The sequence below is a fragment of the Bacillus rossius genome, chromosome 6 (assembly GCF_032445375.1).
Source record: "Bacillus rossius redtenbacheri isolate Brsri chromosome 6, Brsri_v3, whole genome shotgun sequence".
Lineage (NCBI taxonomy): Eukaryota > Metazoa > Arthropoda > Insecta > Phasmatodea > Bacillidae > Bacillus > Bacillus rossius.
In genome coordinates this window covers 39,864,895-39,892,080 of record NC_086334.1, presented here as the reverse complement: position 1 = coordinate 39,892,080, position 27,186 = coordinate 39,864,895, and the positions used below count along the sequence as shown (strand labels likewise).

Sequence of the window (27,186 nt, the reverse complement as noted above, 5' to 3'; positions counted from 1 at the left end):
TCCACACAATTTCTTTTTGTTTCCTAACCTAAATAAAACTAAGGAGGATCTGGTTTAAGGCGGGACCTATGTGTGTCTCAAGCCAAAGCCTATACGCCTAGTCATGCTATAATTAGCCCTGCAGAGTAGGATCACAATCCATCGTATGCTAGGAGGAGATTGCCCTGCCATGGCAGCGATTGATGCTATGATAACTCCCCTCACTCTAAAATTGGCTAAACTACAAGTTAAGTTGGGCCCAGGTAAAACCCTGGGCACAGTCATGCGGGAAGCAATATTGTATGCATTACGAGTAGGAAACTACAGGAGACAGAGGATGGTATGGATGAAGAGTAGGATGGAGTAGAAAGAGTTTACCATATGGGCACACATATTTCGTCGAGTGGTTTTTTGTAAACCCCATCTCCCCTAAAAATAAAAAATAATAATAATAACGAAGGAACTAGTTGAACCCAACACCAACCATACATACTTTTTCGTCTCGCGCCCTAAGACATACAGGCAAGTACCACGCTTACTGAAAGACCAACTTCGGCATGTTCTTTCAAGTATTTTAACAGCAAGGATGCATGCCGGCCTCAACTTTTCAGACCAGGAGAAAGTGTCATCATAAATCTACAAATTACTATTTTATCCAGGAGAGTGTGGAATATTGTACATGTAAGTAAAAGTGGGTGCTGCATTCAGTTTATTGTATTATATTTTATTATCTTAGTTTAGATTTACATTAATGTTTTTCTTATTAATTTTCGTACTTTTATTTTCAAAGCTAAAATAATAGTTTAATTTTATTTGCTGTGCTATTAATCAGTATAGATATTTGCAATTAGGTTTTCTAACATGAATTCCTTTTTTAAATTTTTTTTTATATATTATAATTTAGATATAATTTTCTTAAAATAATTTTAATTGTGAAAGTTATATGATTGGCTCTTATCGTTTTTTAGGAATATTTTATACAGAAAATGAGCTTATAGTCGCTATTTATTTGAATTATAAAAACAACTAATTTAATTGTGTATGATTCTTCTTTTATTGAAGGAAAGACCTCAGTCATTTTTGTTTCCGTTGTTTGTACGTATATATGTTCACTTTGTTCCTGTTTTGATTAAAAATGTCGAAACGAGGTATGTGAAATGTGTTGAAATTAAAATCTATAGGAATCAATGTGGAAAGCGAATTGTAAATGCTGTAATTTCTTATTTTATATATTTGTATGATACAGGACATATTTTTGTGTGTATATTTTCGTCGTAGTGTATTTGTTTCGAAATGTTACACGTGATGGGTTGTTTTATTAAAATTATGTATTTTCAGGACGTGGTGGTTCCGCGGGAGCCAAGTTCCGAATATCATTGGGTTTGCCCGTTGGAGCTGTAATTAATTGTGCGGATAACACAGGTATGTATGAATTGGTATGTGTGGTTGTTGATGCTAGAGTTTGTACGGCTTATTAAAATTTTAACTTTTATAACGGGAAATAAGCATATTAATTTAACAATTTTTTTAGAGTATGGGAGATAATTCTTGATGGTTGCCAGCCCAGTGTTTAACGTAACAGGTTTTAATTGTACCGTAATCATGAATCAAAGTTCTTTGTTTGATCCTGCTGGCGTGTTGATCTATGCATTCATCTTTTGGTACATGATTATGTTTTAATTTAGTACGTTGAAAGATCCTGACCAAACGTAATCTTAAATGTCACAATACAAGTTTTTCTAATGTGTCTTAGAAAAACGTTTATGTATTTAACTTAGTATTATAATTCAATGTTGTCTCACAAGTTTTTCTTTTGTTAATGTAACAATAAATTAAAACTGCAAACATGGTTTGAATACAATGATAAACTTGAACTTTTGGTCCCAATCCGTGACCTTCGGTTGCACTATTATAATTCAATGTTGTGTCACAAGTTTTTGTTAATGTAACAATAAATTAAAACTGCAAGCATGGTTTGAATACATTGATCAACTTGAACTTTTTGTCCCAATCCGTGACCTTCGGTAGCAATCAAGAACACTCAAATTGGCTGTTTCCTGTTCCTGTTTTTTTTTTTTTTTTTTTTTTAAGGTAAACAGAAAATAACGAATTGTGTGGTAGGAAGTCAAGAAGACAGACACAATATTAATCAGTATTGTCCTTTTTCAATCAGCGCTTTTCAAAGGGCTGACATGCAAATTTGTTTTTGCAGTGTGCCTAGAAATTAATTTATAAGCATTTATTTTTTCTGACAATAAATCTCCCACGACTTTCTCAAGTTAAATTAATATTCTAAACTTAGCTGCGTTACTCATTTACAATACATGAATACAATAAACAAAAACAATTCAAAAAACATTTATTTTGGCGCTCTATATTATTGCATTCCAGTGACTTCTTTAGAAATCAGAAGATTATGACATCGGACATCGCAATGTAGACAGGGCAGTTTTCCTTTCGACAATGTGATGTCTGCACACATTAGAATAAGGACTCGGATTATCCACATATCTTGAAGCCTTGATTCCTCAGTTCATGACAGTCCTCGAACACTAGCGGTCTACACATCGCCCATCTTGCATTGGGATATGGGTCATGAGTCACAAGTGGTATCCTGGATTAGTGTGTTTTTCTATTAGTAGCTCTTAACTTTAAAAAAAAAAACTGTCTTAAGTATCTGTAATGCTAGGCTGAGTTTGATTGAAACATCATTGGTAGTAGGAATCTGTCCATGCTCAATTTGTCCCATTAAGACCCAGCCAAAAACACTATCAAAGCAATAGAGAAACCTCTAGGCCTGGTACCGCCCACTGTCAAAAAGGTCTGCTAACAAAATATCAATAGAGTTTACGTCAAACTTCTAGTCAACTAGTTCAGACCTGTTGCAAAAATCTATTTACATTTTTAATTAAATATAATTATTGGTACTAATACTAAACATTTGAAAATTCTTCACAACACTAAATGCTAACTAAACCTAGAGTTAAACCTTGCCTAGCAGTTTACGTGCAGCTGATTCGTTCTTCAGCTACAACAGTCATATCCTTACATTTATTAGCATGTTTGCCTAACCTACTTATTAAGTTACCATTTTTCTGAAGCATGACAAATGTGACTTAAGTCACTACAAAATATCTACTTGTGGGAATGCTAACTCAAGTAACTTTCATATTTGTCTGTTAACTTATGTGAGGAATGAGCAGTACTAGCATTAGCAATGCGTGGTGTGTACAGGAGCCAAGAACCTGTATGTGATCGCTGTGCAAGGAGTGAAGGGACGCCTGAACAGGCTCCCTGCTGCCGGGTCTGGGGACATGATCGTGGCGACGGTCAAGAAGGGCAAGCCCGAGCTCAGGAAGAAGGGTGAGTATCCCATCTGCCTTCAGTTACAAAACACTCAATGATAGCCGATGCTCAAGGTGACTACAGGTAGTAAAAATCGGGGAACCAGAGAATTTAAGAACGTCAAGGAAAACAGCGAAATGCCAGGGAATTCCATTGCAGTACAGAGGAAAATGTTTTAATATGTTAGTGTAATTTGCGATTTTTCTTAACAAGGACTTTTGTGTTGCTTGTTTAAGTTTTCCCAGTATTTGCGAGCATCGACAACGTCGAGAATGATTCGTGACGGGAAATGTCTCGATTCGGTATCCAAATAAATTTTTGTCTCTGAATGTTTATGAATTTTTTTAAAGAGAAATTGTGATTGTTTAGGTATCCCAAAAATACTGAAGTGCAAATATATTTTACAATTAGAATATGGAAAAGAAAGTAATAATGTGCTGTTATTCTGATGTACTACGAGCTGTTGTTAAGCCAGTAATAATGACTCAGCATTCTATAAAAAGTTGAGAACTCAGTTTGAACGGTAAACATATTGTTTAAAGAAATTGGGAAAAATCTTAAAGATAAATGATTCATGAAGCTGTTTAGTAGTTTTGTTACACTTCCAAGACCCCCGGACTAGCTCAGATATTTCACGTTTTAGTCTTTGAAGGATAACTTACAGTATACACTTGCAAGCTTGGATGCTGAAAAAAATGAGGTTATGTTTCCCTCAGAATATTATTTATGGGCGATGTTGAATTTCAATGATGTCTCTCGTACACAAAAATGTTTTTCACTGTTTATTTATTTATACCTTACAAATTCACGAGACATTTGCCGCCATCTTGCGACCACAACATTTACCAGTTGAAATGGTATTTTCCTTACAATGAATAAGCTACATTAATTTGAATCATTCACTGACTGGCCAAAAATTGAATATTAAAAACAGTTTGAAGTTAAGTCCCACAGTTGAACTCAACTTTTCGGTACAATGCCGAAGGACAGTGTCCTCGGAAACAATGACGAATTTTTTGAGTCATGTTTTGGGCAATTACCGACGACTGTAGTCACTAAATTCTAATTTATGTCCAAAAAAACGAAAATAAGGTTGATTATAAACCGGTGATGCCTGGAACACAGCCACGAAATTGACTCTTTAAATCTTCATAATATCATAATTTTTTGAGCCACCTATTCAACTACTCCACCTCCTCAGTCGCTTTGCAGTAGATGACTAAAAAACCAAAACGACACACTGGTCTCAGGAGAGACCAAGATTGCACCATGACGTAACTTTCGGCCAATCACATCACAGTATCAAACACTCCCTCCAACACCAACCAATCACAGAACAAATTACAATACATGGAAAAACCCTGTACACACATAACCTTTGACTTCCCTTGATCTGTCTCTTTTCAAATCCACATCAAATTCGGGACTCCCAAAATATTCTCTCATGCTAGTTGCTCTGTCTTTGCCTTATACCGGATGCATCATTATCGTTTTATCACCTTGGCGTCACTGTGTCAACGCACGCCTTTCTTTCTCACTCTAACTGGCACGCAACTGGCTCACATGATTGCATCATCCCACAGACAAAATTACAAAAGAAAAATACGTTACAGTGTATTTGCGCATATGAACAAAATATTTAAAGCTTAAAAACCATTTTAAAACACACAGAAACTAGGGATGGGGCGAATCCTGATTTCCTCGAATCCGAATCCTAACTCAAATTTTCGACTGGAATTGCCGAATCTCGAACCCAAACCCGAATCTTTTAACAGATGATGTCCACATATCTAATGTTAAGTGAGATGTATTCTGCTTGCACTAAAGGTCGCTTGACTTTATCACATGTAGTTTGGTACATTTCTGGTATAGCCTAAGTGTATATAAAGACAAAAAAAATTTTTTGAGAAATTTCAGTTTTCGTACAGATTAGCGGTTAGGATTTTTTCTATAAATAAGCTAGAGGTTTGCGAGCCTAAGAATTTTACTTTGAGCCGAGCTCGAGCTTTTGTGGTACAGTTACACTTTTGGGAAATTATTTTTATCTTAAACTTAGTGTAATGTTTGAATAAAGTATTAAAATGAAGTGGGCTTATTAATTTTGGGTAACTATTTACAGTGTGTGTTTACATTTTGGACTGCTAGAAAAAAATAACATTTTTTTCCATTGAATCTTACCTGTTTTTATTGGTTCATTAGTAACTGATATCATCCAACTAACATAACCCAGTACAGTAGAACCTGTTTATAGTGAACCCGCCTATAATACAGCAAAACCCCTTATTTGCACTTTTCATGGGGACAAAGTAAAAAAGTGTAAAAAGCGGGAAAGTGTAAATAAAGGGAAAAGCATAAAAAGGAGTACAGTTTACCTTATTTAGAATTTTTTTCCTTTTGTTTAATAGCACATACTACAATGCAGGTACAAACACACTAACAACAAATTTTACTTTAGTATTTAATCAATTATTAATTTACCACATTTGACAAAAATAAAAAAAGAATGAAAGCCAAAATGTTTTTCTGATTACTTCCTAAAAAATAAATTTGAAATTTTCTTCTGCTTGCTTTTTTGGCTGTTCAAGGAGATTATTTGCCTCTCCAAATTATAAATACAGTTGCAACCGGCAGGGTTTATAACAAATACGGGCTACATACACATTGCTCACAGTAAAAAATTTTTTAAGAAAAGGCCGCAAATTGATGAATATTTACCGTCAATAGCGCGCCAAACGCGGAGAAAGGTCATTGTACTCGGTCAGCTGCTGTAACGACGCGGCGGCGCATGCGCACTCTATGCTCCGCCCATTCTCATGACGCCATCAGCCGCCAACCAATAGATGCGAGCTTAGCGGAAAAAAATATAAGCTCCACCTCCCGTGTACCAATTTTATCCAGTTCTAATACCAGTTTATTGGTATACGCACCAGTTTTCTCGCTGCCGTGACATGTTCAAGTTTACGTTTATCATGTCTTGATACCAATAATTAATTATTTACGATCCCCAGAAATAAATGGTTAGTTTAAAAAATATGGCGTCAACTGTACAATACTTCCCAAATTATAAAAGACGTATAAAACAGTTACCAAGACACCGCTCATTTTATCTTGTGAAGTTTATGTCTCGTACCAGTATTTCGGCTAAGTTGTGACATAAATACAGTATCAGAACTTACAAGCAGCCATGTTTGTACATTCATGAGTTTACGTTTTTCCCTCGTGCATTTTAGATTGTCTCCTGCTATAATTACTCGTACTTTTACACGCCTAGGCTTAAATTATTACATGTTTAGAAATAAAAGCAACTTTTCATGTTATAAAATATGTATATTTTGCTATTTAAAATGTTCATTGCCTACTAGCTCCACGGTATTTTCTGGTTGTTTATGGTTGTTCGTGACGTAAATAGCGGGATTGATTCGATTTTTGAGACGTAATTCGCGGGAAAGTATTGTATTGGACTATATGGGAACCAAACGGGACCTGAAGAATATAGTGCAAATAACGGGAAAACGTAAATAACGGTAACGTAAATAAGGGGTTTCGCTGTAAATTCCCGTTTATTGTGAATTTCCGTCTCAGTCCCAGCAAAATGATGTGAGGTTATGTATTAATTTATTGGATATAGCGCACAACTTTTGTCAATGTTGATACGTTTTCCCGTGTACCACGAACAAATTTTGCCGACATAATGCACATTTATCTCAAATATTTTCATATAATTACAAGTTTTTTCACAAAACGTCTATTCTATATCACATTGAAGTTTTTCTCCGCAATACGCTACTCGATTGTCCACTGTTAATATTATAAACAAGTCTTATTCGAGTGGCCTCGGTAGGCTACGTGTAGCCATAAATGGTGATCAGTTAGGTGAAAATAAAAAATAGTTTTCCCTGCATAGTTAAAGAATGGGCGAACGCGTGTACATTTAATATGTTATCAAAATTAAACATAAATTACTACCACACAAATACGTATGTACATTATAGCAGCAAATTCAATATTTTTACGTCTCATATTTATCGTTCACGTTTCGGACATTTTCATCGAGTAAGGTTCGTAATCGTAAGACTACCACTAGATAGAACTCTGTGGACTAAATTTTTCCATAGAAAGTGAGAAAATTTCGTTCCAGCTTTAGCAACTGCGATACTAAATGATACGTAGTGATCTTTGATGCGCCAGACTCGTTATTTTTCGTTTATTTACTTTTGACGGTAAAAATAATTTCGTGTTATTAAGCTGCAAATGTGCTTCAATAAGAAATACGTACATAAAAAAATGTGAAAACGCGGAAAAAATACGTAAGGCATTATCTGTGCGAGATAAACTGGACATCATTGAAAAAGTAGACTCCAATCTCACTGTCCCGCACGTGTTAATAGCAAAGGAACTGGGAATTGCAACATCCACATTAAGTACAATATTAAACAAGCTGAACAATCTTCTTTCTCAAGCTGCGAAAACGTCACAGAGTATTAAATGCCTGAAAAAAGGATAATACGCCGATGTCTAAGAACCATTAGGTAATAGAAAGTTTGTACATGTGTAGTTCATTAAAAATAATATATGCATTTGCTAATAAAACTGTTGCTTTGAGTATTTTCATTCGTTCTTTTCTTGGCTTAGGCCTACGTGTAGTTAAGATTTTGCTTTTGAGTATGTATTGCCAATATAAAAGTTTTCCCAGATATAAAGTTTCCCCTCTATAGTGAACATATAAATGACTCACTTCAGATTCGTTATAACAGGGTTCTACTGTATATGTTTGTGTAAATGTAACATATGTTTGGGAAAATTTCATCCTTGCCAATTTTTCTGGAGTCCTTACTGAGCTTCAACAAACTTAGCACCAAAAATCATGTTGTTTGAAAAGTACATTCACATTGTTTCAGCATTTCCACTTTTCAGCACAATAATTCTGAGAGAGATTTTCACAGAGTCTTATTAAATTCTGTTCGTTAATCTATCATGCAGAACAATAATTTGTTCTGCACGTTCAGGAGTTAAATTAGCTCTACGATTGGTAGGGCCCCACTTTCATGGTAAATAAAATCAACAGATTTCGTCATAAAAATATCTTGATTTCGTCATAAAAATAGTCTCATTTCGTCATAAAAAACTGCTCTCTAAAATCACGGAGAAAAATGTAAAAAACAAAACCAACACATAAAAATATAAACCATACTACAATCATAATCCTTAAATTATAATAGTGATTGTAAGTTCCATAAAAGTAATTTTAACACTATCAGAGTTTTAAAATCATTAAAAGAATAGGCCTATGTACATGAATAAAAAAAACATGTTTCCAGAATTGACAATTCAGTCTCCTAAAGTATTTGGAATTTCTTATCTCCGCCGGGTTTAATGAAAAGAGGAAGTTAAAGAGCATACAATAAAAGTATTTTTGGATTTTTAACATTTTTTTTCGCAAATACCGCTAAACAACATATTTACCGCCTTCACTTTCAAATTCGAGTGCACGATCGAAAACTGTCACTACTTCAGGCATTTTGAGCATACAAGGCTTACATTTACACAAAATCTCTTTCATACGAAAGCGTCACGATCTATGTAAACAATAACATAGACACATTTGCATTTGTTCTTATTCTCCCCGTGAATGGCCGGTAGCCTACAACTCACGTAGTTTCGGTTCCCTACCACGTTCATGCAAATTCGGATTTCTCTCAAAAATTGAAATTAAAATCGAAGGGTTAGGTTAGGTTAGGTCAGTCACAACATGCTTGTTTTCATTGGAAACTTCTGATTTAGCGGCTGAAGTGGCGTTAATACCAAAACGCAAGACTTCGGAAATCTTCGGAAATTCTTGCAGGGAACCGAAACTATGTGAGTTGTAGGCTTCCCTGACATGGCCGTAGTAGTAATCTGTGCAGCCAGAGATTAACTCACACGTTTTACAAAACGTTTTTCGCAGGCGGTAATTTCATTTTAAGATCGATTCTCATTATTAAATAAACCGTAAATGGGACCGAGTTGTATGGAAATGTTAAACTGATGAAATACAGGATGAAAACTATGATTTTAAGCGTAAACGTGATAGCGAAGTATACAACTCGATTCTTGAATCGATACTTTCGAACTCAAAACGTCTCGCAAAAGTCGTATTTATACAGTTGCTACCGAAGCCATTATGTTTGTTTTGATGCATGTACGAAGACGAAAAGTGGTTAATAAAGTAGTCTTTAAGTGGGAAATTTGTGTTTAGGAATCTGTACTGATTTAAAAATGTTGTCTATGTTGTTATTAATTTAATTGACCTTTCCAGTCAAAAAATCGTGTACAAGTAAGCAGATTTCGGGTCAATTTAGCGAAAAGGGTTTTTTGTGCGGAATTTCGTGTTTTAATTAAAATTGTTAACATTTCGCGTTATTTCGCTTTATTTCGCTGTTCGCGAAAATTTCAGTGCCCTAACGATTGGAAATAGTGTTTCCAGCAGAAGAGAAGCGTCTCTCGCTGGCAACCTGCTTGGCTGGAATGCTTTAGTAAAATTGCTTAACCTCAAAATTAGTGTCATAAATATCTGTAACTGGTCATTCAAGTTTAATCAATTGAAAGTAATAAAAATAAAAAAAATTTAGTTCATTCAATTTACACTTGCAAAAAAAACATACACACATAAACCTACATGGAAATTAGTCTTTTTCAATATCCTGACGTCTGAAATACAGTGAAACCTCATTAATAAAATACCGGTTATTTCAAAGTTCGCGTTTATTCGAACACTTTTAATTCCCCTTCAGACTGGGATAGCATATTTAATGTCAATCAATACGGTTAATACGAAATATTCGTTATTATGTATTACGAAGTAACCTCACGTCCGCTCACGTAGTGTACTATTGTTTTATTATCGGATAAACCAAATGAAATTTTAGAACAAGAATCGCACACTTTAATCACGTGCACGCAGCTTCACTATAATTCTGTTAACGGCAAATAATTTGTACGGTAAATGGTCTACAGTCAAACCTCTATCTATCGAACTCGCGTGTATCGATTGTCCGTGTTTATCGTATACTTTCTACGGTCCCGGCAAAATTGCCATATAACTAAGGTTAAAAAAGTCCGCTTGTACCGATGTTCGAATTATCGTTTTGTCCGCATTGATCGTACAAAATATGTGGTCCCGTCACTATAAATTATAATAGATGATCGTTTAACCATAAAGATTTTGCAGAAATAACCATTTCTTAGAAAGAAACCGTCATAAAAACAGTAACGATAGTATACAGTAGTAAAAATCAACTTAAATCTGCAGCCAAGTAATGGAGCACGTAAATATGAAGAAAAGACAAATGAACAACAACTTACGAAGAAATTGGATGATGTACCATAACTACAGTACAAACCCAATTGTTATCCTAAGATAATTACCATAAAAAGAACTAAAGATTCTTTGTCGATACCATAATTACTACAGAAGCACGATAGCTACCACATTTGCACTACAGTTACCGTAACAACTGAGATGTATATTTACCGTGACGGTAATGTATTTATTTATGACATATTAAAAATAACGAACATTATTGAAAAATAGGATGTTAAATTTTTATATGTACGTTTGGCACATGTTGCGAAGAAATAATGCGATCTGAAAAAATGCAGTACTACTACGAAAAGCGAAAAGGGTAATCGTGGATTTTTAGGTTATGGCAGTCTCTCGTTTTTCAGTAATATCGGCCGAAAATTAACAAGCGTATCGGAAGTCGGCAGAAATGCCGATTCAACTAAATATTGGCAAAATCGGCTTCTTCAGTACTGCTCTACATTTGGTGACATGAGTAAACATATTTCAGACCTCAGGATATTGAAAAAGACTTTAATTTCCATGTAGATTTTTTGTGCGTATGTTTTTTTTTCCAGTGTAAATTGAATTAAGTAAAATACTTCCATTTTTATTTATTTTTCAACTGATTTAACTTTAATGACAAGTAACTGATATATTTCTGACACTAATTTTGAGGTTGAAATATTTTTTAAAAATTCTTAGAGTGAAGTCCACTTCAGCATTAATTGTCTTGGAAAATGTTCTGGCTGCTAGTGATGTAGACACTGATGTCTTGTCTTCCTTCGACAAACTTTGCAGTGCAGTAAAGGACATTTATGCAACTAAAAAAGTGCAGAAAAAAATCAATGAATTTTTCAAGCCTCTTTAATTCTCTATTTGACTAATTTTCAAGTAAAAAATCAATACTTGATTTTGTCGATTATTATTAATGTGAGCATATGCACCTGTTAACACAAACCTCGTTAATACAAACTGCAAAATTTTAGGTCCCTTCAGGTTTGTATTAAAGAGGTTTCACTGTATGTTTACTCATGTCATTAAATGTAGAGCTATATTGAAGAAGCCGATTTTGCCAATATTTAGTTGAATCGGCATTTCTGCCGAATTCCGATACAGTACGCTTGTTAATTTTTGGCCGATATTACTGAAAAACTAAAGAGACTGCCATAACCTAAAAATCCACGAGTACCATTTTCACTTTTCGTAGTAGTACTGCATTCTTTCACATCTCATTATTTCTTAGCAACATGTGCCAACCGTACATATCAAAGTTTAACATCCTTTTTTTTTTTATAACAATTTTCTTTAATTTAATATGTCATAAATAAATAATACATTACTATCACGGTAAATATACATCTCGGTTGTTACGGTAACTATAGTGCAAATATGTTAGCTATCATGCTTCTGAAGTAATTATGGTATTCTACAAAGAATCTTTAGTTCTTATTATGGTAATTTTCTTAAAATAACTATTGGGTTTGTACTGTAGTTATGGTACATCATCCATATTTCTTCGTATGTTGTTCATTTGTCTTTTCTTCATATTTACGTGCGCCATTATTTGAGACAGGAAGTTTCAGAAAAAATTTTAACGGACTTTATATCACACATTTAATGGCGTAAATAATGAGACCTCGGGCAATTTAAACGCTTTATACGGAAAAAATTACCATGCGGAACCTCGTAAGCGAGTTTTACTGTATTTTTTTTTTCGTAAATAGTAAAAAACCGAATCCTTTGACGAATCCTATATCAGACCCGCCGAATCTTCGAATCCCTAGGATTCGGCGGATTCGGCGGATATTGGATTCTGTCGCCCCATCCCTAATAGAAACGTAATTATTTAGGTAGAATTCGGTAAATTTACAGTTACGTGGCTGTTTCATAATAAAGCAAATAGGCTTAAACAATACACAAATATTAGAAACGGTAATTAATTGAATGTGTACATTGAAAAAAACATAAGCAAACATAAATATTAACCTTGAAAACAATTATAAACGGTAAAATATTATAGTCAAAGTTATTTGAAAAGATCAATTGTAAGTTTAGATGATTTACCACATGTACCACAGTCAGGTTTTGATGCCTGAAAATTATTTGAACAACTTACATACTGTATTACTGTTAAAACATATTATTCATAAAAACTAGAATAATTGGGGAAGGCACTGCTACAGTTTTTTTTTTAAATTAGGTGTTAATGTGTTGTCAATTTTAGAGTTTAGGTATTTTTATTTCTCCACCAACCATCTTTTTGAGGTTAGATTTTAGTTCAACTCTAAAGACAGCACGTGATGTTTGCCCGCTCACATCTTTATTATATGCTGTTTCCCTAAAACTTGATCAATACATGTTATAAATTAAACAAGCCTTTATTAACTAGATAAATAAATTTTAACTGAGTAGAATTCTACGAGCTTTAAAATAACTTCAGTATTTGGTTATTTCTCACAGTTACGTTATACCAAATTAAGTCTCCAGAATATTAATAGTTTGTACTTTTTAGCATTCTGTATACAGTAATTACATTTATATTGGATCATAATAGTGTATTTTGCTTAGCACTGCATACTTTTAACTACCGATGCTAGCTATTGAACAGAGTGAAGGAGAAAGAATGGTGGATGACAAAGAAGATGGAGGCATTTTACTTTGCTGACCTGGCAGCTGGCTGGAAGCAGTAGATGATGATGATGATGATGATGATGAGGAAATAGCAATGAACTTTAGTGCTGTGTATATAATAATTCTATTGTTTTAAGAAAAAAAATATGTAAATTGGTAAAAATTGGCATAAATGTGCATAATTTATTAGGAAAATAACACCACTTAGTGCAATAAAATGTAAACACAAATGCAAAGCAAGGCATTGTTGATAGTAGCCAAATCAAAATCAAGCTCAATGGAGTGCACTGAATGTACCCTTGCTAATCCAGTTGATTGGTGAGACCTGAAAAAGTGCTATAGAAACTCTTTTCAAGCCATGAGATCTTATGTCAAATAGCATCTGTTCTCTAGGATCGAGAAGATACATTGTATCATGTTAATGGTGTTTTGTATAGCTTCAAACTGCATTTGCAGATTTTCCTGCATTGATGGTACAGGAGATCCCCTTAATCTGGCACATCTTTGTGTTTCTTTATTACAGTTTCAGTAGATCAATGTTTGAAAGTGAAGTGATTGTCCGAAATACACTATGTTATTTTAATTTTATTTAAAACCAATGGCTGGTGCAGAAGTCCTTAGGGGAATTGAATAATGTTAACTACTAATTCCACTGATAAAGCATTAATGTGTATATTGTTCTAATATTCTATTTATGGTTTTAAAACAAAATTTTTTGGTATGTATTTTTTGGAATCTTTACAAGAAAATCGTATAAATACAGTGAATGTCTAAATAGTTTCTATAATAACAACCATTTTGAACATTTTAAATGAACTGGGTAGATTAAAGATACCTATCTTTTGGGGGTGTTATGAAATTTACTGGTAGGGACTGGAATGATAAAAAAGCGCAGGTTTCCTGGTACTGTGAATTACAGTAGAACCCCTGTCATACACTTTTCAACGGAGGGCACAAAAATGGTGTATGATGCGGGAAAGTGTATGAAAAGGGAATGGCAATAATAAAAAAAATTATTAATCTAGCATACCAGCCCAATGTCAGATTAAACTTAAATACATAATGTGTAAATAATTGCATCATATTAATGAAAGATATGAATTCATCATTATATATACATATAATAAAACTACCAGAAATGTAAAATACAGTCCATAATCAAGTAAAGCAGTCCTTTCTTGGAGAGGGGAAAAGTCACCAAGCCTAAATTAGAAATAAAAAAATTAGGCTATGGTAAAAAGAAAAACAGAAATTTTTGCTGGTTTGTTTCATTTTACAAACAACTTTATGCAACAGAACAATTTTCAATAAAATTTTAACTTGAGAAACGTAAAATATAAAACAATCCGATCGTAAGAAAACAATAACAAACAAGTATATTCAGTCCAAAGATTAATGAATGCACAAAATATGAGATCCATGCCTTGGTAAAGCACTGGCACCATTTTCATAATCATTGTGCCACTAGTCTCGCTTGGTGCTGGCCATAGATGCTACTAGCGAAGTGCACAGTCTACCCAATACTATCCATATCTATGGTGCAATAAAGTTATTTTCTTACGTTTGCAAAGGTAAACAATGAACGTTTTTCAAAATAAAAGCATTAAAACGTAGTTTATCAGGAGGAATATAACAAAAAAATTTGTGAATTTTAGGACTTTTCCGCTTCGTAAAAACGTATGAAACGGGAAATTAAAGATTTTATAAGTGTATGTTCCGGGAAAGTAAACCATTGTAAATATAGAACTTTCGGTGGGACCAAAATTAATCAGCGTATGACACGGGAAAATGTATGAAACGGGAACGTATCATCGAGGTTCTACTGTATATACAAGCCTGGGGTGCAACAGAAGAATCCCCTTCTTAATTGTGTAGATTTGTGTATATTCAGTGGTTTTATAGTATAGTTAACACCTGTATTATGAGAAATTAAAAATTATTGTTAAAGGAATGTGTGTTATACTTTAATTAATTGCTGATAGTGACTTGAAAAGATAAATTTTTAATTGCTGGATGGATTTTGACTAAGAGCACAGTTTCTCTTGGATGCTTTTGTATGTATTACATGCATTGCTAATGGTAGATCTATTGAAATTTCCAGAACTTCAGTAAAATTAAAATCAAGCTAAGTGGAGTGCACTGAATGAACCCTTGCTAGTCCAGTTGATTGGTGAGACCTGAAAAAGTGCTATAGAAACTCTTCTCAAGCCATGAGATCTTATGTCAATAGCATCTGTTCTCTAGGATCGAGAAGATACACTTGCCTCTCAAAGAAACATTGTTTGATTTGCGTGGTTTTGAAGTACCGTATTGGTCCGAATATAGGCCGACCTTTTTTGCCAGTTTTGTCAACCTTGAAATCTAGAGTCGGCCTATAATGGGGCACTAGCCAAAATAGTATACCTAATTAAACACATACATTTCAAGGAGAATTACTTATGGCATAAAAATGTTATCAGATATACAATTCATTGACCTAAAATTACGCCGTACTTACATGGAATTAGTAATTTTTCCAACTTAGAAATTTAGTAAGCACACTTTACCCCAATAACGTATCATATTTTAAATACACAGATGTGGACACTTGTAGCAGATAGCTTTTAAAAGCTCGGTCTGGTTATTTTTGAACTGTATTTAACAGGCTGCGGTAATTTAATTGCTTGTAAAATGTGGTATTTACAGTAAACAATTAGTATAAACAGTAAATTTGCCGTAAGGTTGCGCATGGAGGCCTCGGGCAGTTTTACATAATCTCGAGTCAGAGATAGGCATGTCCGCACCACGGCGCCCTTTAAACTTTGTTTAATCATTGACCATGTTTCATTAATAGTTTCCAAATATTTTTCCATTGGCTCGGCAGACGAACTTTCCATGGCTGACTTAAATCTACCAATCACTTAACTTAGGTGCCCACACAAGGGATGTTTCAATGGGCTAAGTGAATTTTGTGATTTTAGTTTGAAGTATCAGTATCCCTGCCACTGTGTCCTTCGTATTCCTGACAAACCCATATTTGTGCCAGTTTTCATTGATTTCCTGCACCATCAAATATCATAAATAGATTTCCTTCGCTGTCTTGATTTTAATAATCAGCTGTTTTCCAATTTCTTTTAATCCATTTGATACTATCTCCTTTTGCTTCCTCAGTTTGTTTAACTCTTCCTCCAGCTCCTTTACCATGTCCTTCTGCTCACAAAGTCTGATGATCTCCTTCACCCCTCTTCAAGTTCCCCCTTAAACTTCTACGCCTCAATCTGCAACTCAGTCTCCTTACTCTCAGTTTGCCCCAGCTCCTCCCATTCTGTTTCTCTTACGTGATCCTGTACTTCGTGCCACTCTTTTGGCCAGTATATTATCCTCGCTTATTACGTTTTTTTTTATTTTCACCTGCTCTGGCCTATAAAATCCTTTCTATCAGTCATAGACTCACCTTCTTTCAAATAATCAAACCTTTCCGTTAATTCTAGTTCCTTGCATTGAAGACATAGCAACATTTCGTCCTTCCATTTCCTTGCGTAAGCTTCCACTTACTTTTGCACCACCCCTCCTTCAACCACTTTCTCACAGGGCAGCAATACCTGTCTGTTTTTTTTTTTTTGTGTGGAGGGAGAGGTGTGGTATGGAGCACATGGCGAGATGAGGTGATAAGGCAGGTAGGAAGGCTAAAGGGGAGGAAGGCGGCTGGTACCGATAGGATAGGAAACAGCCATCTCAAATTAGGAGAGAAGGAGGTCTGTAGATACTTACAGGTACTATGCATACAGTAACTGGAGGAGGGATAGCTGCCAAGGCAACAGAAGGAGGCAGTGGTGGAACCTATTTTCAAGGAAGGTGGAGATAAGACAAAACCAAAAAATTATAGGTCTGTCAGGTGATGGAAAAACTGATAGTGAGGTTGCTGTCCGGGTTCTCGTCTTCGAGACTCGGCTGGGTTCCTAGCGGGAAGGCTGTTTTCTTGCGGAGAAGCGTGTCTGGGAGGGCGCCAGGCTAACGCGGTGGTTAGCCACGAGGTGGGTCGTGAGGTACGAAGGCCCCTGCGTGGCCCACTAGAAATGGCGGTGGTGGTGGTGATGTTAGTGGTCCCTAATGTCTGCTGTACCACTGGCCCTACACAGCAAAGGACGCTGATCCCAAACTGAATTGGAGAAGTTCACAAATAACGTACACGGTTTGGCACTGTCGTTTACACGTCGCGCACGGAGTGTGCGGAGTGGACGTTTAATTAATGTTGGCAATTACCCTTACAATTACAGTCACACGATTTCCCTACATTAAGCACACTATCATTATACACTGGGTGCTCTGATGCGCCATCACTAAAATTACGTCCTCACACCAGTCGAGGTTGAGGGAGAGAGTTTGATTGGAGTCGGCCAATCCCGTAATTTTGAAGGGCGACGCGCAGGCCCACCTTTGTGGACCGCAGCTCGCTATTAAATTAAGTAAAGTCTTCGATTAGATGTGGCCAGTGCCTGTGCACTCGGCAGTTAATTGAAAGTCTGTTATGGCGGACGTCGGCCCGTGCCGTATATTGCACTGCCCCGCATAATGCGTTGTGCGGGGCGTGTTAAGCTTACGTGGCTGGGATAGGACCTACACCGATAAAGGACCGGGCGAATACGGGGAGTGATTAAAAAAGGTTTCGAAGTTGGACTATAGTTACCAGAAGGAAGTTCAGTGAAGACAAAGAGATGATGGCTCCCCGTGGGACGTGCGTCCGTCCCGGTCCGCGAGTCACGCTGTACTGGCGTCTGGCCCTGGCGCGAGGGGAGGGGTGAGCATCCGGTCGTGCCATAGTTTCTAAAGTTCCGTTATTCGTCAAAAGTTATATTAATAACAAAATGTAAGTGGCTCTAAATTCACACAATAAAACTTAATAATTAACTATATATATATATATATGTGTGTGTGTGTGTGTGTGTGTGTGTGTATAAATATATTTTAGAAATTACATGTAACAAGTTTGTATGAAATAAGTTTGAATAATCAGAATCACACTGGAGACTATTCGTCGCTTGATGACTGCTCCAGTGGCGCTTGATAAATGATAATTTGGGGCAGTTTTAATTAAGTCACATATTACACTATTGAAATCAGGCTGAAGGCCGCAAGTGGAGATCTCACAGCTGTTTTACTAAAAAAAACACACGTGAGTAAATAAAGCATACTACGGTAAATAACCTTACGGCAAATTTGCTGTTTTTACTAATTGCTTGTAAAATGTGGTATTTACAGTAAACAATTAGTAAAAACAGCAAATTTGCCGTAAGGTTATTTACCGTAGTATGCTTTATTTACTCTTCTACCACAGGAAGATCAAAATAATGGCACCAGTGTTGGAAACTTGTAGTTGCGACACAAATAAACAAATACCGGTACATACCAAAAGTAACAAGAGCAATAAAACCTATTTTCAATATTGGCTGTTTTATGGTTAATTCATACACGTTTTACATGAAACTATTTTAGGTTTTTTACGTCAAAATTAAACGTATCTGTAAATGTTTTTACGTCACAATTTCTATGAGCTTAGAAAATGTAGCCATTGCCGTATAAAATGTTGGCACCACTACAAAAGAATGTGAAGATAAACGGAAACACAGCTTATATATACAGTACAACCCGGTTATAACATTCCCGTTTTTAACATTTTCCCGCCTATAACACCATAATTTCATGGTACCGTCATTTCTCCATTTATCACAATGCTTTAATTTCCAGCCTGTAACAATATTAAAATTTCTACATTCCCGCCTTAAACGTTCAAATTTGCTTTGATAACTGCCACAATTTGCAGTATCCCTTCCTTCAAAGTCATAATTTAGAGCGAAACCATAGCTAGAAAATACAGCACGCATATACAAACATCAGATGTTTACATTTGAATGGTTCACCATAGACGTGGTACACACGCACTCCACAACTTGCACCGGATCGACTATCAATATGGCGTCCTGTTCGCACTTGTTAGCCTATGACTTGTTCCTTTATACTTATGATGCACATTTTGTGCACTGATACATGGGTTGGAAACAGTGCTACTGTAGTCTATGGTGCTGGTTTTTGTTTCAAAGGTTTAACACCTTGAGATTGTTAACTGTTCTATGGATATATTCACGGCTTTTGTTTGTGGTTAACCTTTACCTAATTTTTTTTTTTTACTTATTGTAGTCACGGTCGTATTTAATTAAAATACGCCGTATTGAAATTTTATTCAGGTTTTTGTACGGCTATGATGGCCGATAAATATAAGCGAAAATATATTCTGTAGCTGAAAAAATTCAGTTTATTAACCAAGTGGACAGTAACCCCAACAAATGCGTGTTGTTATTGAAAAAAAGTTGAATATTTCTGTTTCGACTCTGAACTGTATCGTACAAAACATTTTTTTTCTTTAGCATATTATTAGGTATTATCTATAAATAAAATTAACCAATTTTCCACTCTATTGCTGTACTTAGTGTATTACTCCTGTATTTTGTGTTGTTTTACCTTTACTTTTTAATTTAATCAATCCACGCGTAATTTTTACAAAGTGAAGATGATTTCCTGCTTATAACATTTTCCTGCTTATAACATTTTTTTATGTTGGTCCCTTGGAGAATGTTATAACAGGGTTGTACTGTATTTATATATTTTCGTAAGTAAGAATAACACATTTTGTCAGTTCAATAAATAGTAACTTAGTTGAAGTATTACTGTGGTAATATGCTGCTGATTATCATTTTAGTTAGTTAAAATTTATTTTTCCCTGATTTTGAGTGTGCTGTAGAAGGGGTCGGCCTATTTTCGGACCAATACGGTAACAATGCCAATAAATTACGACATAATTTGAAGTAGCAAATTTTATGTCAATTTTTATAATTATTATTAGGTCGTGAGATATACTCCATTAAGTAAGGGTTGATGGTTTAAATTCTTAATACATTCATGTTCATTCTGTAATGAATCTACAATGTAACTTTTTCTGTGTTAATTTTTCGGTTTTGCGTATTTTTCGATGTTGCAGTTAATTGTGTGTGTTGGTTAAATACTAGTGTTTTACAACTGTTTTCATGATTTATTTTTTATTTAGGAAATTAAATAGTAGGTACAGTTTAGTCTTGATTAACTGAGGTTCCGTATTATCTGAGTCAACCAAAAGCGTTATTACCAGCAAAGAATGTTTGAAAATTTGCTTGATGGCCTAGAATAAGATCTGTGTTCGAAAGCCTAAAGATAATTAACTTCAAAGATGTCAACTGAGGGGAAAAATGGAGAGATGTGGAAGAATCCACAAAGCTGGAATAACATCACCCTAATAAATGATACCACTGGACCAACTTATAACCAAGACGATTATCTTATTATATTCGTGCTGTCTGAGATTTTGCTAATCCAATCCACATTAACCTGTTTAATAAAGTCTACTGTATAAATATTCATTTAAAATCAATTTTAAATGTTGCGTGTAGTTAAATCAGAGAATGTATGATTAAACTATTCATTTAGTACCCAGCAATGATGAATGTAGTGTGTTCCTGCATTTTGACTGTATATTACCAGCCCTAATTGATTAAGCGTATTTCATTTATAAGTATGCTATAAAAATGCTTTATGGGGGTTTTGCAGTGATGCCAGCGGTGGTTATTCGCCAGAGGAAACCATTTCGGAGGAAGGACGGTGTGTTCATTTACTTTGAAGACAATGCTGGAGTGATCGTCAACAACAAAGGAGAGATGAAAGGTAAAGGGCAGGCATTTTGTGAACCTTATCTAGATTCTCTTGTATATAGTGGAAAGAAGTGAAATTTTGTTTCATCGCAGCATGGATATAAGTAAACATACATGAGTTCCAGACTGAAGGTGTCTTGGTATGCTCTGTGTTTCTTGTGTATCTGTCCTGCCCCTTTTTTTCCTACCTGTCCTGGAATTAGATCTGCTTTTCCATTGTTCCCAGCAGTCTTAGTTTTTCTATGAAGTCGTAGTAACATTTAACTTATTCAAAATTAATACTAAAATATTGCTTGCCATTGCATATGCAATTGAGCTTTTTTCTTTTCTTACGTTGAGGGTAAATTGATAGTTTCAACTTCTAAAATATTAAAACTTTAAAATTATGGAAGCTAGAGGGTACGGTTGTAGATTGTGTGCTGTGTTCGTATACATTCTAGCCGGTATTGCAATAAGTTGGTGTTACTAGGGTCACCTTTGAAATGTAACAGTATGTCTAAGGTCCTGAAAGTCATGTAAAGTAACTAATGTGAAGAACTGGCCACGAAAGTCACGGTAACCATGGTAAAAGTCCAGAATCTTAAGATTTGAGCATCTATTTTCTTGCTGGCTTGTTTTTTGATGTCTCACATTTTATTGTTTAACGTTACAGTGGTGCTTATCCACTTAAATCATGCAGTGCTGCCAAAGGTCATTGATTTTCATTTGTTATTATTACTGATTGAGTGTATTAATACATTCGTTTAGGGAATTACGGAGTGATAATTTACTATAGAAACCAAGAAACTCACTGGCATGTCAGAAATACAGCCGAACCCCTTTTTTTACAATAGTCAAGGGAGTGTTTTGAAAATGTAAGAAGCAAGGTTCAAAACTCGCAACTGGAAATATTTAAAAAATTTACAATAGTATTATTATAAGTTATTAAAAAAATTGTAAAATAATTGAAATATATGTAAAATTATTTTTTGCTTAAATAACAGTGATATATGACAACCCTATCACTCTCTAAGCTATCGATACAATTTGAGTTTATGGGGGAGACTATATGCAAATACACTTGAGACTAATATCAGACAGCTCCAAGATTTTTGTGTGAAAACCTGGCATTGTTTTTACACCTGTCCGATGTAGCAGATGGTATGTCCAATATTAACAATGTAGCTGTTAACACTCATGGTATATGGTACCATCATGACAAAAAAAATTACTTTTTTCTCTTACAAAAACTTATTTTAAAATTATACTGATTTTTTGGTGAAAATAGTTACGTTTAAAATTTCTTAAAAAGAGGTGGATCATATGACACCAGAAAATAATATATTTATAGTCTAATGATTTATCTATAAAATATTTCTGTATTCATACCTTTTGCTGCTAGGTTATTTTTCACACTATCACCTGTAATTGTTATCTAGAGCAGGGTTGCCGTTTTTACTGATTTTATCCGTTTTCGCTGATTTTATCCGTTTTCGCGGATATTTTGGAGTTACACCGGATTAACGGATAAGCACTTCGAATCACGGATATTTGAATAGACGAACACACAAACAAATATTTACTTACTGCTCCTGCTCCACTTCATAGATAACATGTCATCAAGAGACACTTCACTTTGTTATGTTGTTTCAGTTTTACTAAGTGATATTAATTCACACACTACCTTTTATGTCTGGAAGCATTTTTTTATTTCACGGATGAAAGTATACTGTGCATCGTAATATCTATGACAGTTGTTTTAGACACAGTGTTTTGTTTCTCTCTTCTGCGCGATGGTGCGTTCGTGCGTGTAACGGAACACGCCCAGTAATATTTGTGCGAAGTGATATCTGTGACAGTGTTTTTACAGTCTGTGTTATACCATGCAATCACGATTCCTATGATGGATTGACGGAGTGTTGTTAATTTTAAAGTAATTGTTGCGTACAAAAAATTCTGCTTGCATCTTTGTGGAGATTGTAATTGAAAGATGGAAAGAAAACCCACTGCATTTCCAGATTGAACGCTGTATAAACAACGATATAAACGTGATTGGGAAGTAGAATTAAAGTGGCTGAAACCCGGTAAAACGGTCGCTGTTGTTTAGAATTGCCAATGTTGAATGCATTGTTGCACTGCCACAACAGGACCAAAAATTTGGGGCTTGAATTCAAACCCACTGATGAGCTGAGAAAAAAAGCTAGGAACCTGAAGAAGTGAAGCAGTTGGAGTGTTCAGGCAAGAAATGCCTGCAAATACGTCATAGTCTGTGTGTATATTTTTAAGGTGGTTTTTGTGAGAACCTCATACTGGTACTTAACTCTTTACATGTAAACTTATCAGTTTTTTATCTACATTCATTATTATTATTTTAAAGTAGGCCTATGCAACTGGAATGAAGGAAAAGCTGATTTTTGAAGAAATATGTTGGTAATACTTTGTTTTCTCCTGTGCTTTAGCTGTAAAAAAAAATGTTGGCGCGAATGAAAAACCTGTTTACAGAAATTTTCTTTTTACAGGATTTTATAACCATTCTTGGTGGCATCCCTGATCTAGAGTGTAATGACATTTTCCTAACATATTTTAAAACTTGGGATTTCTATTTAATGTGACTTTTTTACTTTACTGAATGTATTTCAGAGTAGTTTCACTATACATAATAAAGTTTCATTTGGTTTGGTATGTGCCTTAATTTTTACGAAATTGACTTCGTATAGGCATTGAATATATATAACTTATAGAAGTCGCGAGGGGATAGGATTTATTATTCCAATTTTCGGATCCAAAACTGTGGTAGTTGTTAGCTCCGCCGCTAGACAGCTCTTCTTTCCACAAGAGGGTACTCGTAGTTACCAGCTTCCACGCCAGAGCGCTGTAGCGTCGCTTTTTTCAAGGTCATGCGCGTAATTCTCTGTCTCACTCTATCGAGAGGCGGTGCCTTTTGTTGAAATCCGAGCGCTTAGATACGGGCGGGCGCAACTGAATTGGAGGAGTACGGCCACCGAAAAAAAAAGTGCGGTTAAAAGATGCCAACATCAAAATTTAAGTTTTAATTATAAGAAAACTACAGAAATTTCTTAAACGTAATAACGTAAAAAAATAAATACTGACATTCGTAGTTCAGAATTTATAAAATGTTGTGTTAACGGAGTGGCGCATTGAGTAAAATGGCTAAACATAATTTGGAATAATTCTTGACAACGTTGAATGATTTTGGTAGCTATGAAACAACTATGGCTGCGATGACTGTTCAAACGCGTGCACGTAATGTTATTAGTAACTGAAACTAATGGTATGATGTCATACTTTGTGGCTATGCAGTTTATAATTTTTTTAACATAAGATGAAGCATTTTTACATAATGTTTTGGTTGTTTCGTAATTCAAAATAAATAATCTTAAACGTTATATGGTGAATATTCCCAGTAACGAATGACCAATAAAAAAAATCAATTTTGCCAACATAGATCTGAAAAGTTAACGATTTACTATGTTAAGTTGATTATAAATAACGCACATTTCCCGGATCTCCAAAGAAAATAAGAGTTTTTGTTATAGCATTTAGTTGCCACTCTTTATATTCCTTGCTTTGAGGTTAGATACACAAGTTATGCTCGTAAAAACGATGCGCAAGTATTTTGAATACAAATATATTTTCTTTTAATAACCGAAAGGTTAATATTATTTCCATGAAATATAATACAATTATTTAAACACAGACAACATATAAGAGCTATTTTTTGTTTATTATTCCATCTGGCGTGATAAATATTATATTTTAAAAACAGTTTGTGGATTTTTAATATAAAATAAATATTTATTATGACATCAATTTAAGTTGTTCAAAAAATTCACTTTGGTATGAATTCAACCAAATTCATGTTATTCAGGGCAGAAAATTAGAAACTACCAAAAAAGATTATCTACATTGCTGTTTTGTGTAAATCTGTGCACGGACTTAGTAAATTATATATTTATAATTCCTCATTTTAGCAACCCATTTTAACACAAGAGAAAAAGGATTTTATACTAACAATTATTATGTTAAACCATTAATTAGCAGGAAACATGTATGAATAATCTATTTAAATTTGCATTTGAACAGTGAATATTATTTTGCAATAATAAATATAATATTATCATCGTATATTACGGATGAAAAGTTTGTATTTCCATCTAATCAGAAGAATTATGACACAGTTAATTAAATTGCTTTACAAGTTTTTATTCACATGAAAATCATTAAAAATTGGTTGGGAAGTTATATAAATATACAAAAACAAATCATTATACATACAATTTTATTATCTTAGTGGATTTAAATTAATGGTGTCCCAGTGACTACTGCGAAGAAAAAAAATCTTGCGAAAGGTTTCTTCGTAATTGAAATTCGTCAAAAAAAATCTATCTCTCATTTTTGGTGACATTTCTGACAAGTGGTACGATGAAATTTCAGACTGGCAAATGAATGTTGTGAAGCAATAAACAAAATATCACATTCGTGAACTATAAATGTATAGTTGTTTTTATTTTATAGTAAAAGTATATCTAATAACCCGTGGCTTTGCTCACGTAATTTCCGGGTATTGCTGATATTCTACCATTTTAAGAAAAGTATGTATTAAATTCCAAAGATTTTTGAAGAATTATACACAAAGAACTGTAAATAAAAATATTTTTACAACTTATTTTTAATTGGTTTAGCGTAAGCCTATTTTAACTTTTATTTAAAATTAAGTACCTACCTTATTTTCTATCTCCCGGTTTAGTGACTTTGAGAATATATTTTTCCTTGATGAAATCTTAACTCTTTTCCATCTGACGAAGAAGCCAATTAAAATATAAACTAAGAATCGCGCACTTATTGTATGTTAAGACTGCCATCGTTTTAAATTACTGTAATTTTTTTAGTTATAGTCATGCTTAGGATAATAACATAATATGCCTTAGTACGCATACATTTCAGTATTCATGAAACCAATGCATTTTTATTTGAAATGTAGAGCAGTTACCAAATTTCTTATCTCGCATATTGATTTTTTGGTATGGCTAGTATTACTTAAACTAAATTTTTTAATTTTCACTGATGTACTCTTTTCCCTTTTCTATGTGATTTAGAAAATATAGCAATATACGTAAACCAATTAAACCAAAATCATCCTGAATTTTTATTTCCAAAAAAAGGTTAAATACAAAAAAATTTAATATGCGTATTTTATTATTGAATTTATATATATCTTGCCACTGATTTAGTGGGTTCCATTTTTTTATTTTTAAAAATAATATCTACCCCTTTTACTACTTAATAGATAACGTTGAATAAGAGAAGGTTGTTTAAGGTATGTGGATTTTCCTTGCCAATATCTAAAAGTAAATTTGTACAAACGCGAAATATAGTTTAAATAAGTATTTTACTTTTAAAATAAAACCATATTTTGAACGGAACACTGACTATTGGCCCAATACAAAGTTTTAATAGCTAATTTTCACTTCACTCGGGTACAGAATCCCATCATTCAGTGATTTCCGTGGCTAGCTTCTTTTGGGATTTCATCATTCTCAAAGCGACGGTAAGGGAAGCTCCTCTTCAAGGTCGCCTAACGATGCTGATAAGACCTGCCGGGTAATTTGAATCGTTGGTCTTGGATTTTCAAAGAGTTTTGGGGGGGGGGGGGGGGTGAAGGATGATGTCACGACTGGGCTGGTTAACCTAGTTCTGCCAAATACCGCCAGGGGCGTATACGGCCGATACCCAGCGATGAAAGCGATCGCAGCGGCGGAGCTTGGAACTACAACAATTCTTCTGAGAAACCGGACAGAAAATTTAACCTGGGCTCGCGACTTCTATACATTATATATATTCAATGGTATAGGTCTATGTTTCTACATGTCGGTCCGCCATTTTCATGTCACATTTAAGTTCATTAACTTCTGTTTCATTTTCACAAAATTACTCCTACCAAATGCCATATACTGAGAGCTAAGATGTTTCCACATTTAAAAAAATTTATAAAAATCTACTAAAATTGGCTTTTCTGTAGACAACCTGCATAATCCCTATTATGTCTAATAAGTTTTTTATTTACAGGTAGTGCAATTACTGGACCTGTTGCAAAGGAATGTGCAGATCTCTGGCCAAGGATTGCATCAAATGCCAGCAGCATTGCTTAATGTAAAACTGAATCCAAAATTGTATAAAGAGTTATGAACCAACTCA

The 27,186-nt window shown here is 34.5% G+C and overlaps 1 protein-coding gene across 1 annotated transcript; it reads left to right on the top strand.

Annotated features, from left to right (window-relative positions):
* Window positions 1–1,015: 1,015 nt before the first annotated feature.
* LOC134533078 (large ribosomal subunit protein uL14) lies at window positions 1,016–27,186 on the top strand. The gene is made up of 5 exons (XM_063370296.1): window positions 1,016–1,127; window positions 1,318–1,401; window positions 3,214–3,342; window positions 20,891–21,004; window positions 27,058–27,186. The coding sequence occupies exons 1-5, from the start codon at window positions 1,115–1,117 to the stop codon at window positions 27,138–27,140; spliced, it is 423 nt and encodes a 140-aa protein (XP_063226366.1). The 5' UTR covers window positions 1,016–1,114; the 3' UTR covers window positions 27,141–27,186.

What these genes read in the sequence shown, in the direction of transcription:
- LOC134533078 (XM_063370296.1), top strand. An exon ending in TAATTGTGCGGATAACACAG is followed by an intron (nt 1,402 to 3,213) that starts GTATGTATGAAT and finishes TGGTGTGTACAG; the next exon opens with GAGCCAAGAACCTGTATGTG. An exon ending in GCCCGAGCTCAGGAAGAAGG is followed by an intron (nt 3,343 to 20,890) that starts GTGAGTATCCCA and finishes GGGGTTTTGCAG; the next exon opens with TGATGCCAGCGGTGGTTATT.